Source organism: Medicago sativa, chromosome 2 (genome assembly GCF_051527215.1).
Source record: "Medicago sativa cultivar Bolivia chromosome 2, Bolivia_mono, whole genome shotgun sequence".
NCBI lineage: Eukaryota > Viridiplantae > Streptophyta > Magnoliopsida > Fabales > Fabaceae > Medicago > Medicago sativa.
The window spans coordinates 25177071-25192055 of NC_140750.1; the positions used below are offsets into that span (position 1 = coordinate 25177071).

General features: G+C 32.7%; 2 protein-coding genes across 3 annotated transcripts; one reads left to right on the forward strand and one right to left on the reverse strand.

Moving 5' to 3' along the window:
• The first annotated feature begins 4715 nt into the window (after positions 1–4715).
• LOC146945760 (uncharacterized) lies at positions 4716–8738 on the forward strand. Of its 2 annotated transcripts, none has more exons than XM_085744039.1 (3): positions 4716–5163; positions 6528–6677; positions 7594–8738. In XM_085744039.1, the coding sequence occupies exons 1-2, from the start codon at positions 4764–4766 to the stop codon at positions 6653–6655; spliced, it is 528 nt and encodes a 175-aa protein (XP_085600165.1). In that variant the 5' UTR covers positions 4716–4763; the 3' UTR covers positions 6656–6677; positions 7594–8738. The 2 variants fall into 2 exon arrangements, with proteins under 2 accessions (XP_085600165.1, XP_085600164.1); XM_085744038.1 differs by having other exon boundaries at positions 8383–8738.
• Positions 8739–10031: 1293 nt separating this feature from the next.
• Positions 10032–14518, reverse strand: LOC146945761 (ENTH/ANTH/VHS superfamily protein). Its single transcript, XM_085744040.1, has 15 exons — positions 14267–14518; positions 13827–13896; positions 13413–13510; positions 13043–13181; positions 12806–12933; positions 12618–12710; positions 12452–12502; positions 12269–12334; positions 12123–12188; positions 11930–12010; positions 11606–11683; positions 11240–11437; positions 11072–11150; positions 10748–10863; positions 10032–10661 (listed from the first exon to the last, which is right to left on the reverse strand). Exons 1-15 carry the CDS (start codon positions 14354–14356, stop codon positions 10236–10238), a joined length of 1779 nt encoding a protein of 592 aa, XP_085600166.1. The 5' UTR covers positions 14357–14518; the 3' UTR covers positions 10032–10235.
• Positions 14519–14985: the final 467 nt, after the last annotated feature.

Below are 14985 nucleotides of genomic sequence, written 5' to 3' on the forward strand. Positions count from 1 at the left end.
TTAAGCATTTTAAGGACCAAAAATGTTGATGGAATTTTTTTACAGGAACTAAAAATGATGATAGAAAAATTTTATAGAGACTAAAAATGCTGATAGAAAATTTTATAGAGACATTCAAAACAAAATTCTAAATATTTATAAGAATCATTTACTTAATTAACCCTATTCTTTATCCATATCCATTTGGAAGCGCATGACATACGCACGCATCCAACCTTTTCTAGGCAATTAGATTTTTTTTTTCTTTTTTTCTTTTTTTCGATTCCAAAATAGTAAATCACTTTAGTACCATTTTAAGGATGTACACATTAAATTCTTCAAAAAAAAAAAAAGGATGTACACGTTAAAATCATTTCGATGAACAAATAAAAATACTTTTATTTTGTCAAAAAAAAAACTTTTATCTTATGTTTTAAATGAAAAAATATAATTTATCAAAAGAAAAATATAAATATAATTCATATTAAATCTTCCCCTAAAAAAATCATATTAAATCTTATTTTCAACATATAAGTGTATTTGATAATTTTTTATATGTTTAAGAGATGTGAGTTTAGTGCTAAAAGTTTGACAATATAACATCAAAGAGAAATATTATGAACTCTCTCTATAATATTCACTCTTTTATTAAGAATCCTCTAACCTTCAGGAGATCCGCCGCCGTCACCCTCCTTCAAATTCAAACCCCTATTCACAAGATGTAGAATCCTTGGTGGTGGTGATGCGATGACGCTCTGTTGTGATACGTTTTTCCGCATCTTGCATCCGCATCACCTTGTTAGGATTGCTCACGGTGGCCGCCGCGTCGGTGAGTGTTTCCTGGTGGCTGTTCTCGGTTTGTTGGTTCTTTTTCTCTTCTCCTTCCGACAGCCATCGTTATCTCTGTTTAATCCTCAATCGTCGCTTTTCCTTTTGGTTACGCCGTCTTCAAGGAACAGAGAGGTTTACGGTTGGGTACCCAGTACTGGATTTAAGTGTTTCGGTGCCTATGTTGTTATGATCTGTTTGTTTTAGTTTCAACTTGGTGGTTGTTTGTTGGTTGCGCTTTTCGGTGGTGGGGTGTTTGGGTGTACCTGGATGTTTGTCCGCGGTGTATGGTTTGGAGTTGTCTAGTTTCCTCTCTGGATCTGTTTTGGTATGTTTTTTGTCCGGCTTCGTCTTCGTTTGGTCTGATACGCTCCATATCTATATGGTTCGTTTTTAGCGTCAACTTGCAGTCGCGGTTGGCTGCTGCACCGAAGACCTCCTCCGTTTGGTCGAGAGAAATGGCGGTGACGGGGTGATGGTTTTTGTAGTGATGAAGAGGTGGTGTTACACGGTTGTTGGGTGGTTTTGTGGTGGCGAATGGGTGGTGATTTCTGTGGTGGTGAGGAGGTGGTGAAGTGTGGTGTTTAGGTGGTTTTTTGGTGGTGATTGAGTGGTGGTTTTGTGATGGTGATATGTTGGTGAAAGGCAGCTATTTTGTGTTGGTGTTATGGTGGTGAAAGGTAAGGATTTTTGGTTGTGTTGGTTTGTGGTGGTTTCTACGGTGGTGTTGAAACTGGGTCTTTTGTGTTGGTGCTCGTGGTGGCTGGTGCTGGTTTTTGTGGTGGTGCTTTGGTGGTGGTTATGTTTTTGGTGGTTTTCAAATACTTAGACGGTGTTGGTTGTTTCAAGAATTGAATTGTACATTGTGGTTTTGTGGGGGGGTGTGTTTTCTAGGTGGTGATTTACCTGTGTTTAACTGCGCCTTGCAAAAGAGAAGCAAAGTGCAGTTATACGGGTTTTTGGTAGGTTTGTTGGTTATTTTAGAGGGGTTTTGTAACGGTTTGGCACAAGATTTGTTTCTGCTATTGCGCGGGCATTTAGAATTTGGTTTTTGGAGATGACTTTCTGGTTTTGGTGTTTAGTTTTTGTTGGTTTCGGGGGCCCTTAGTGGAGGGTGTTTTTGGTTTGTTTGTAGAAGTTTGTATTTGATGTATGGGTGTTCCACATATATACGACACACTTTTCCTTTGTATGTTACTATTTAAGTCTCCTAGCCAAGCATTCCTTCTGCCTGCTAGGATTCTTTGCATTTTGAATAAATTTCATTTTAACTTCTTCAAAAAAAAAATATTCACTCTTTTATTATACAAAATTCATGTGAGTCTCGCAATTTTATGTGAGATTCTTATTACGTTAATGTGTATAAATTAGAACAATAGTTTTTATGAAATTTTGGTTAAAATTATTTTTATTTTGATTAAAATATAGTTATTCATAATTAGATATTTTGTACTTTCATATTGTAACACACTATATTTATCTTCTGTCTAAAAAATAAACAAAGTATACTTATTTTTTCAATGATACCAACAATATGAGAAAAATAATATAAATTCTTTTTTTTAAATGATATCAACAAAATAACATTTTTATAGTCAAATTTTTTAAGACTATAATTTGAAGTGAAAAAACCAGTTCAAAATCATGTATTCTCTTTATACATGTAGTATAGATGAAATTTTATGTTACTTTCAAAGTTTGAACTATTATGTCACTCATTTAACTTCATAAGCTTAAAAAATTGTTTGGTCGGCCATGCTTACAACGTTTTCCTATTTTTCAATAGAGTTAGAATTTTTTCATGCCGAAATGTGGGCATGTACCTAGGTTTGGATATGGTGTGGAGGGAGAACACCACTCATCTTATAATGGAGAGTGACTCAAAGATTTTGGTTGACATGATTACTAAAAATTACAATTTTAGTGGGACGACTCCTACTTTGGTTAGCCGTATTCGAGAGTTTCTGAGTTTGAGTTGGACAATCAAAATTATCGATACTTGGCGTGAAGACAATTGAAGTGCAGATTAACTTCCTAATTTCAGCATTTCGATAGATTTTCATATTTTAGAGACTCCACCTAGTAAGTTCAGAGTATTTTGTTTGATGACGTTTCCGGGACTTGCATGTCTAGAGACGTACATTTAATTTCTTGGTTTTTTTTTCTCTTTAGGCTTTGTCCTCTTTTGTAAATAAAAATAAATTATAACATATATGTTGAGCAAAAGACAACAAAATTTACAACTTATATATTTTAAAAAAATTACAACTTAAATATTAACAAAAAAAATATATATAACTTATACTTGACAAATAAAGTATTCGTAACTTATAATTTTTCTTATTTTCACCTTATTTATAATTTTTTTTTTAATTTATAACTTGTATCAAATTTGATGGATTCATGTATTTTTTTTAGCACTGTAAAAAAAAATACATTTTTTTTGAATAAAAAAAAATACATGAATCCATCAAATGGAGCGGATCTTTACTCAACTTTAATATTTTTAGGAAAAAAATCTATAAATATGAAACAAACACTCTCTTAGAGTTTAATTTATGAACAAAAAGTTTATACATTTCTCCCAATATTTTTCTTTTTTACAAACACATTTCTTCCAATGTCATTAGAGTTTAATTTAATTTACATGCATTGTCCGTTTATAAATTAGAGTTTAATTTAATGATGTATTGTTATATCAATCAATGAGACATGACATATCATGTATTTCTTAACTTATTAACTAATATGGTCATATATCATTAGGAGTTTAATGGTGGTGGGTTGACGGTTCAAAACAAATTTGTATACACAATCAATCAAAACATTTAAAATCGTCATATTAATTAATGTTTTTAACTTATGTGGCAATTCAGAATGTTTTGATTGATTGCACATGCAAAATTATTTTGGACTGTCAACCCACCACCATTAAACACTATTATTACATATAACATATATGTATAAAAGTGCGAATTTGGAAGCTTCATTCTTTCCACATGTACACGGTCAAAAGTGCTTATAATCACTTAACTAGTTCGGATGTGGCAATTGATGATCGCTGCAATCATATTTTATGGCTTAAGCAAATTCCGCTTAAGTTATGAATTTTTATTTGGCGTTTATTCCTAAATAGATTAGCAACTAAGATGAATCTATTTAGGAGAAATATCTTGGATTATAATTATTCTTTTTGTTCGACTGTTTGCGGATTGGTTGAGGATCAGAACCATTTGGTCTTTCTTGTGCTTTTTATGGTCAATTGTGGCTTCTATTATCGGGATGGTTAGACATCTCAACGACTCTTCAAGGTTCTTTATTTGAGCATTTTCTTCGGTTTGGAAGTCTTTGAGGTTTTTCCAACAAGTCTCATTTGACTTTTAATATTCTTTGGATTTCAGTTATTTTTACTATTTGGAAGGACCGCAATAAGAGACATTTTCATAATAAATTGGAACAATTTCTATCTTTATTGGAAAATGTTAAACTCCAAACATTTTGGTGGTTTAAATCTTATTATGCTCTTTTTGATTTTGAGTATTCAATTTGAAGGTTAAATCCTTTATTATGTTTTCTTAGCTACTTTGTGGTAGCTTGTGGATTGTCTTACTGTAACTTTTGGATATTTTAGCCTCCTTTGGTACATCTTGTGGTAGAGAAGGTTGTGTTGGTTTTTTAATATAATTTGTTTAACTTCTTAAAAAAAAATACTATATGTTTAAAATTTGTTTACACCGACGGTGTAGATTGGTTAGAAAAAATTAAACTCTATATTATTATTAGCTCATAACCTTAATTATCTTGTAAGCAAACTATTTTGATCCGTACACCGAAAACTAATCCTGTATCCACAGTTTTCTCTCTTTCTCTCTACAAATACCCTCTCTCTCCCACGTTTCTCTTCCATTTCTCTCACACATTTTTCTCTCCCACCACCAAAACCCAACCCACCAACCATGGCCAGTTTCATCTCGAAATCCAAAACCCTCTTCCCCAACCCATCAAACTTCACCACCCTCCGTCACCGTTCATCACGCGCCACAGGAAAACTCTACGAAATCGACACATCATCATCATCTTCATCAAATTCATTATCATCAGAGGGTGAACACGAGATGACACTGAAGCTGTTCGACGATTTGATTCATAGAATTCTCGTCAAAAAAGCTACACCTGATTGGTTACCTTTTGTTCCTGGATCTTCTTTTTGGGTCCCACCTAGGCCCACTCCTTCCAATGTTGTTCATCTTGTTCATAAATTAACGGATGATGAACGTCAATCGCCTTTTGAGAATGATGAATCTCCTTCTATCTCTTCTCTTCGTGGTTGGCCTTCGTCTAATTACTTCATTAAAGGTACAAAATTTTGATTTTTTTGCTTAATTGTTTGATGGGTCGATATAATTTTGCTTTAATTTGATTAAAAATGGTTTTTTTGATATTGGATTTGGGGATTTGTGGGGAATTAGGATAAAAGGTAGTAGATTTGCTTTAATTTTTCGCTTTATTGGTTCGTGGGTGGAGGGATTTGTGTCAAAATTAGGGTAAAAGGTGGTAATTTTGCTTTATTGGTTCATGGGGGGAGATAATTTTGCTCTAATTTTGATCAATTTGATGAAAAAAAGGGTTTTTTGGTACCGGGTTTGGAGATTTGTGGGGGAATTAGGGTAAAAGGTAGTAATTTTGGTTTAATTTGGTTTAAAAGGGTTTTTCGTGGTATTGGATTTGGGGATTTGTGGGGGAATTGGGGGTAAAAGCTAGCAATTTTGCTTTATTTTGATTAGAAATGGGTTTTTTTGGTATTGGATTTGGGAATTTGTGGAAGACTCAGGGTAAAAAGAAGGAAGATTTGGGATTTTACAAATTTTGATAGAAAATTACGGGGTAGTTTATTGAATAAGGATTTGGTGCTGTTATTATTGTTTAGAGAATTAATTGTAAGATAATGGTATTGGTATGTTTAATTAATTGATAAAAAATTTTATTTATTGTTTCATGGGAGGAGAAAATTTTGCTTAAATTTTAATTATTTGGTTTAAAATGGGATTAGAAGATTAATTGGAAGATAATGGCATGTTTGGGATATGGGGTTTCATTTATCCTTCTGAATTGATGAGATTGAATTAGGAAGGCGATGGTGGGTAGCACTTGGTAGAACGTTTCTTCTATTGCAAAATCTTTGCTAAAAGTGCTAACTTTTCGTTTATAGCAAGAGGATAAGGTTGTTTTTAAGTTTTAAAAAGTAGAGAAAAAACAATTTTATGATATGGCTGTGGTCTTCCTGTTTTTCAGAAAAGCTTTAAAACCAGTTCTTTTTTTGTTGGAGGGTAGAGGGTTGTTTGCATTTTCAGGAAACTTATCTAATTTTCTCAAAATGAGTATTATATAAGCATAATATCCACTTGTGTAATTATTTTAGGTTAACACAAAACTTGGAATCTTTAAAAAAAAATCTGTTTGCTGCTCCTGCCCCTTAAGGAATTGTATATTTATGATGTGACTGATCAGCATGTGCACTACAATGGCATTTGTGTATTTAACCTGTGAGCATACAGTTATTTGTTATTCAAAAGCATTGTGTACAAAATTGTAAGACTAATTATTTGACATTTGGTAACTGCAAATTAAACAATGAGTGATGCAATATGTATCTTTGTGGTCGGTGAAAATATTGATTTATTTATGAGCTCAAAATGTTGTGTGCTTCTCTGTGACTTCAGGGACTGTTCATGGTGGGGATAGTGGTGTGGAGTTGAAAATCCCAGAAGGGATAGAGGGACCGGTGAAAGTGAAGGTTCTGATGTTTCCAGAAAATTTAGCTCATTCCGAAGATGAGGATGAACCATAACTTAGCTCAGCCAGTTGCTGTGGTGAGAAAACTTGTTCTTTAGCTTGGAAGTTTATTGTTTGTTGATATTACACTAGCAGAAACCATTCTTGCTGATGGGCAACATAGGAAGTGATAACGGATTTCAAATCAAAACTAATAGGGGATGAGGGAATTTTTCATGTTTCATATGGATCTACCGATCTTCTAACTTGTATCTTTATACTTTTAGTTTACAACCTGCCTTTTGAAAGGTTGTGTATATGTATTAAACTAAATGGGAGTGACAAGATTGAAAGTCATGAAAAACCTGCCTTTTTAACTTGCTAATTATAATGCTTGCTTTTGAAAGGTTATGTATATATTAAACTAAAGGGGAGTGACAGGATTGAAATTCATGAAAACATGGTAATTTTAAAATGTGTAGTATGCTTCATAATTCATTCTTTCATCTTGCTTAGCTTATGTCCCTCTGTATTTAGTAATGTAATGGTAAAAAGAGAACTACGCTTGAGGGTTCTAGTTCCTCCAAAGTGAGCAATTTACTTTGGAGGATAAAGTTAAACTTTTCAACTATAGATGTCTAGTTGATACTGTATGTACACAGCACATGCATATGGCATCTTAAGAGTATTTATTAATAATAACCCAAGGGTAACAAACATCGATAAAGCATGATCAGATACATAAGATGTATAAAAATTAATTCCTAAAAACAAATATCAAAGATAAAATCCCTAATCAGGGAAAGATTTACTTCTTTTTTTTATGCAACAAGTAAAGATTTCAAAATACTAAATTATCATCAAGTTCTTGGGTCAAAAACAACCCAAGCAATCTAATCTATTATGTATCATTGTGTCTTCTTTCCTTACAATTTTATTTGTACTACTCAAACTTTTGAATGGTAATTTTATGTACTGACTGGCTCACATTCGCTAAATCTTATCTTGTGACAGGAAAATCCTATAATCAATACACAATCGTATACAGTTATCTTCCTATTTCCACAATACTGGTGTAAAATGTGGATGTTAGTGTTACTACTAATGATTTTGTACTGTAGGACTACAGAAGCATGTGTCATCAATCTTAGTATGTGTGTCTTTGGTTATCTATAGGACTACAGAAGCATGTGTCATCAATCTTAGTATGCGTGTCTTTGGTTATTACAAGTTTTGCTGTATATTCTCAAACGTTAGCAGGAAAGGTGTTGTTTGTTTTTCCTGTTGGTTTGGTGTCAGTTCGACATTTTTGCCAAGCTACTGTGAAATGATTCTAGGTTTGATACCCTGATAATAGTGTGCTATTTTATCAGGAATTTCTCAGGGAATATATGATTGATAAGGCACTACTTTGAAGAAATTTAAAGAAGTGTTAATAACAACTGCATCTTGTGTGCGGATGTTTTTTTCGCTTTTTTTTAAAAGATAGTATCTTAATAAATGCTAATCCAACCACTGCAGAACGTTCTCTTAATTTATCTTATGTTCTAACGTAACAATGTTTAGAAGATGGTATTATCAGTATTTCTGTTTTCTAATCTATTTCACATTTTGTAATGCCTAATATTTTATTTGTGAAACTGGTGACATCTCAAAATGTAAGAAATCTAAATTGTTTGGTGATCATATGATTTTTCTGATCAGAATGTTGAATTGTTTAGATCAAGTATGATTGTACATATTTGCATGTCTATCTGAGAATACCATGCTAAGCACTAATTATGTAAGATTTTCATGGTTCAGCCTAAGCTCGACGAGAAGTCCAAAAAATGCGAGGAAACAAAAAACTAAGCTGTTTGGAGTTTGAGAAGGGCAGTGCAAGCAAATGGAAGTTCGTGCAGATGCTGCACTGGTGATAGTTCTGGAATTAACCTTCTCACACTACTTGGTCTCAACTTTGATCTGTTTAATCAGTAGATGTTGAATACTTGCAATGTTGTTATTATGTTGAATCCTTGTAGGGTGAAATGTATGTATTTATCAAACTAATAATGCTTAAACATCTCGAGTATCCTTCAGAACTAGCAGGCACATGCTCAGTTTAGTGCATATATTATATTGTAAATATATCTATTACTAATAAACATTTCCTTTGGTTACTTATTCTGTTGATTTTTAGCGTTGGGTTGAATTCTACTATTTTTTAGATAAAGTGAATGTGTGTATAAAACATAAAACGTACTGATATAGCGGCCTTGTCAAAGGCCATAATGCTATGTGTATGCCAATGCTTATTTTACATTGTTATATGCTAGAAACACAGGAATGGAAGAAGAATGAGATAAAAAGTGAGTGAAGATAACTCGTCTCTGGTTTGGTACATTAGATGGATAGAGTTGATACAATAAATGACAGATTTGGATTTTTCGTGTATTCATGCAGCTATTGATTTAGACTATCAAATTAAGATCCTACTATTTATATTAACATTGTATTTTGGATTTGATTTAGATTGAATGTAAACTGTATTTATGCTATCTCAGCGGCAAGAGCTTAGTCTTGATTTGTTAAAGTTTTGAGGGAATATATAGGACAATGCATTTTACCAAGATGGTTCATATATAAAAGCATAGGGTCACCTTTAACTGCAAATAAACTATTTTTACGCAGTATCTTATGTATGCTATGGAGTATTGCTTGTATAATAAGAACTTTATCATTAATACCTATAGAAATGAAACGTGTTTGACAAGTGGACACAACCTCAGACATAAGAAGATTAAGCATGTTCACCTTAATTTTAGTCAAGAACTTGTAGCACAAGGAAATGGATCTTAAATGAGTCACAACATGCTCAGGCTTAGATACTTTAGAAATCAGGCTGATATCAGAAGTATTTACACTCAGGATATCTATGGATTCCTCCATAAATTCTTAACAAACTCAATCATATATTTAACTCAATCATCTCTTTAACCATAATCATCTCTTTTACCAAACAAAACCACATTAACTTCCTCTTCAGAAATGATCTCACTGAGCTTCTTTTGAATATGTTGCTCAAGAAGGGGAGGAGATACAATAGGACACCCACTCACCAACCTCACCTTCCTCCTTGAAAAGACCAGAGTAGAAAGAATATAAATGGCTGTAAGATGATCATTATTATCCATCTGATTACCATTAAAATTTAACTAGGATCAACCCTACATGAAGGCTAACGACCTTCTAGAGCTAGGAATGAAATTTCCATTGATTAGAGGGAAGGCTAAGAAGTTAAAGATACAATTGAAGCAACAAATTGTGAGTTTTCTTGGTCCACATTGTACTAATCTCATGGTCATAAAATTAGCTTAAAACTTATAAAAGGGTGCACCCTTAGCTCCATGACAGCAAAGATGTCATGATAAGCTACATCCAAATAATTTATCTAATTCAATGAATCAAAGGAATTTGAAGACTAAAACAATGGTTTGTGGCAATGAATAGTTTATCTAATACAAATTCAAACTTAACCTATGTGTACTAGGATATATCTAGGCAATGAAAAGTTTATCTAAAACAAATTATTGATAACTAAAATAAAAAAAAATACATATCATATTCACTAGTCAACAATGAATCAAAAAAATCCAAAAACAAGTAAAAGGAAAACTCTACATTAAATTGTAATTTCCTTGCTGGGGCATAGAATTATGAGGATAACTAGCAACAGGTAAAGGATCACCAAATGGATTATGAGCACCCATCATCTGTTGAGGATATTGAGCATGAGGTTGTTGTTGGTGAGGTACCATTGCCATGTTATGATGTTGTTGATGTTGTTGTGGAAACATCATTTGTTGTTGCTGCTGTTGTTGAAACGTCATTTGTTGTTGTTGAGCCAATAATGCCATTTGAACATTGGTTGGAGGTGCTATGTTTTGTGACATTGCAAATGGATCATGTTGATTGTAATGATCAAATGGATTTTGTACTGTCATTTCTTCATGTCCATAACCTGCATTTTGAAGTTGAAGTTGTCTCCTCGCATGTTCGTCTTCGTATAAGCTATCTAGTAATAGTTTGTCAAAACCACCGGCCTGAATCCAAATACAAAGGGTTGAAGAAAATATAAATGTTATTTTTCTTGATAAGTAATTGAAATTTGTATAGCAAAGAGACAAACCATTGTGCGATCCGGCGCTTGACTGGTGTGGTTACTCGGTGTTGTAACCAAAGCAAGTTCCCAACCAGTAGTCCCACCAATGTTACTCAAAGCAAGATTGTTTGAATTATTATTTCCTACATAAAATTTCAAAACCTTAGAATTAGATCAAAGATCAAATAACAAGTATAGTTTAATTAATTGTAAATTGTAGTTACAATCGTTGCAATAGCAAATACTGCAGTTGTTGCAATATGTACTGAGGTCATTGCAATATAAATGTTGTTGCAGTTTTTCAAGTGATTTTCAAAACATTGAAATTGTAATGTGATTTGTTTGACATACCACCCGGCGGTACGATTGCAAGGGCTAACGCATTGCTTTCTTCCAATTCTACAGCTTTGGGATTTATTTCATTCAAACCCTACATAGGGAACAACCATATATTCCATCAAATAAACATCACAATCGCGCACGCACCATTAGTTAGATAGGATTATAACCGAAACATACCAGTAAATCATCGGTACCATCGGTTGATATCAGTGGAGGAAGCTCAACTTCCTTTTCCTCTTCCTCTGGTTGGGTTTCTTCCTCAGGTACTTGCTCTTCCTCGGCAACTTCCTCCTCTTGTTTCTCTTCTTCTTTAGGATCTTCTGGTTCTTTTGGTTCTGATTCTTCTTCGGGCGATTCTTCATTTTGCTCATACTCCTGTGTCAAATGACATTTAAGAAACACGTTATACTAATACTCTATGCATGTGTGAAAGGTTATATAAAATGCATATTGGTCCATTGAATTTCATATACAAACATGAGGAATAATGCAATATAATGAACAAGTATTGCACATGAAAATTGATCATAACTTTTTTCTTACCAATCTATTGTTCACTGAGCCTGATTGGGGTGCTTCTTTAATATATTCTTCCATTGTAGCAAGAAAAGACGGAGGCGGCTGTTTATTGAATTAAAAAGCTTCATAAGTTTCTTCTGCTCATGGTATCACATATGAAGTATAAACTATGGGTCTGTTTGATTAAAAAAAATAATTAAGGTAGCAAGACAGATATTTATTCGACGTTTGATTTGAGAAGTGACGACAGGACTAAACAAAGTTGTTCACCAAACACCGTACACGATAAAAAGTTGTCCGGTATTTATTTTTTTGTAAATCAAACGGACCATAAGAAACAAAAGGAACCTGTCTTAGTGTTGGAAACTGGAAATTCCTAGCAAGGTCCAAGCCTTTGCAGTAATCATAAAATTCGGCAAGATTTTCAGCCTGCATAAGTTTGACAAAAGGATTATTCTTTCGGAAAATCTCAATGAGAAAAAATATTCGATTCACAATGGACAACAATAAGAACATATTTAAAGAAAACATCATTACAAACCTGTTGGCCAGCTCTTTTATATATATTTAAGGCCTTCACTGCTTCATGTCTTGAAGTTTCAAAGAACTGCAATTTTCAGTAGTACAATTTAAAATTCAAGTAAATTAACTAATCAAATAGAAAATTAAAAGTGAAATAAACTCTACCATGTCCACAAGATTGATGATTCCGTCATTGAGTGCACAATATATTTTGAAGCTCTCTTTCAATACCTAATAACATTGCCAAGAGCAACAAAAATAGTAACAAAACTAGACACAAGATTAACTAAAGAAAGACAAGACTCAAACTACTCTTATGTGGAATGTACAAATACTAGAGATGCATACCAATGCCAATGCATATTGTACTAAGTAATTGTTATAAGCACATCCTTCAGGCTGCAAAATGTCAAAGAAAATTAAATGTTACCTAAAATTCAAGAAAGTATAATAATTTCAATGGCGAGAGATTATGCGTGACACAATAAAGTGTTTTCATTCCATCAACTCATACCTGACAACCAATAAGACGAAATAAGAGTTGTTGCAATGCCGGTAGCTGCTCCAATAGATCATCATTAGCCAAGGATCGAGTTCTGCTATGGGGCTGTCAAAGGAAAAAGTTAGCGGTATTCTAAACATAAAAATAAGCTTTTTCTTTTGAAAAATTTGGATGTGAATATAGTAAGGTAATGCACAAACTTTAGGTTCAGTTGCCGACGATTTTACTAAACGTTCCGACTCAATGTCATATTTGAGGACTCTAAAACATTCAAGCCTTTCTTCTAAAAATAGTGCGTAGGTTCGAACCCATGCAGAACAATCCCAAGCTGTAACGAGAAAATTATTCGGTTAAGAAATGAAACAGTTAACATTGATTAAGAAAATGACCTAGAAGGCTTAAATCGTTGCAAAGAATAATCGAAAGAACTAATTTACCTAGAGGGCTTGAGTCATCTTTAAAATTGGATATTTGGAGAATATGTCCTTTTCGCGAGTAGTTCAAAAGCTCTTCTCTGAATGTAGGATCACCCTCTCTCAAAGTTCTATGAATCACTATCAATGTCTTTAAAGCAACCTGTTAATTTGTTATTCAGTTACAAATGAATGTTATAGGGTGAAGAATAGTCAATTTCTAAGTAGATTGTGCATAAAATCTCTCCCTAAATCATTTGAGGTGATATCATGATTAATGAACATGTCGTATTCAATTAATTTTGCACGATTTACACTACGAGAGTAACTAACTCATCGTTCATAGTCTCTTTGAAAAAAACCAAGCTATGAATATCATTTCGTAAGTTCTTACTATCCAACTTCGCGTTTTTGTAAGTCTTTTGGAAAGTTTATGAATGCAGTATGCCACATCCGCGCGTGGTTGGTGTGCTGATGTCGCATAGAATACTTCTGCATCAATGAAACAATTTAAGGTAAATTATACAAGTTAAAATAAACTTTGCAATGTAAAATCAAATCAATATCTTAAAACTTAACATTATATGGTAATTGTTTTTATATTTTCTACAACATTATACATCTTTATAGCATGGAAAATGCTACGTTGATTAACTGAAACTATTTTAGATGAATGTTGATCCAAACTCCGAAACTTGTTCTAAAACAAATGTCATGAGATATAGAAGATGAAAATGCAATATAACATCATTTGCATTAGAAAATAAATTGAGAATGATTATATAATGAGGTATATTTATCAACTCACTTCTAACATGACGTTCCTTTGGAGGATATTCAACATGATTGGTAGCTTTCACAATGGCAATATCCAACTCCTTCAAAAACAAAAGGAAGAAAGAAAAAAAATTGAAGAAACTTTTGTGGAAATGTAAGAAAATAAATTTAAAAAACTTAAAAAGTTAGCTAGAGATTCGTATACATATACACATATAGATTTGCAAAAATGTGTATGAAACAACTTCCATTGCGGTTGTAGTAACATAAAAAACTATGATGTCATGACTCAGATCGTGGTCACAACCTCTATTTAAAACCATGGTAAAATGTGACCGAAACAACCAATTATTGAGGTCGTAGAAACATAAAAAACTATGATGTCACGATCCAAAACATGGTAGCAGATCCTTATTGAAATCTTACGTGTTGCATGCATGTGTATATGTAAAAAAATGGAAATGAAATTACCTTGTATTCACTATTAACTTTGGCAAGGCCAACCTTGGTGGAATCCTTGAGAGCACCATAGGCTTTTCTAAAGCTCGTAAATGTTCCCATAAAAAATGGTTTTCCTTTATGATTTTGATGAAGGAAAGAGAGAAAGAAGAAACAATTGTGCTTTGTTTTTTGTTCTATCTACGTAAAGGGTATTTTAGAACTTTTACATTTTGTTGAGCCTAACCAATTTATGAATTTTGACGAGAGAATCAGGTTGAATCCTATGAAAGTTTCTGTAGGATCTAGTGGTTGATTTTTAAGAATAGTAAAAACCGGATTCTGTTTTGTTGCTACTAAAGTTTACCAAAATGCCCATTATAAAGATTTCACCTTGATAGAAGGCTAACTAACTTGAAAATATATTGCTTTGTAATATGGGATTTGTAGTGTAGATTGAATTTGACAAAAACTATTGATCTTCAAGATAAAAGTGTAATAATTTCTTTTTTTATTTATTTCATCATTCAATTAATTTGATTTTAAAATTACATTGTCGTAAAAAAAAATCAATTTGGTAATCAAGTTTTGTTTGCTAATGAGATTCAAATAAACATTTTCTTTTTTTAAAATAATGATATTCGTTTATTTAAATTGATAAAGTACAGCGTTAAAAACCAAAATGGATAAATTTTGGACAAACTTGTAGGATTTAAGTTAATAACATACAACAAAAAAATGTATACAAATAA

Coding starts and splice junctions, on each gene's coding strand:
- LOC146945760 (XM_085744039.1), top strand. CDS start 4,764: ATGGCCAGTTTCATCTCGAAATCCAAAACCCTCTTCCCCAACCCATCA. Junction 5,164..6,527: donor GTCTAATTACTTCATTAAAG/GTACAAAATTTT, acceptor CTGTGACTTCAG/GGACTGTTCATGGTGGGGAT.
- LOC146945761 (XM_085744040.1), bottom strand. CDS start 14,356: ATGGGAACATTTACGAGCTTTAGAAAAGCCTATGGTGCTCTCAAGGAT. Junction 13,182..13,412: donor CAAAAACGCGAAGTTGGATA/GTAAGAACTTAC, acceptor ACAAATTAACAG/GTTGCTTTAAAGACATTGAT. Junction 12,189..12,268: donor TCATCAATCTTGTGGACATG/GTAGAGTTTATT, acceptor TGAAAATTGCAG/TTCTTTGAAACTTCAAGACA.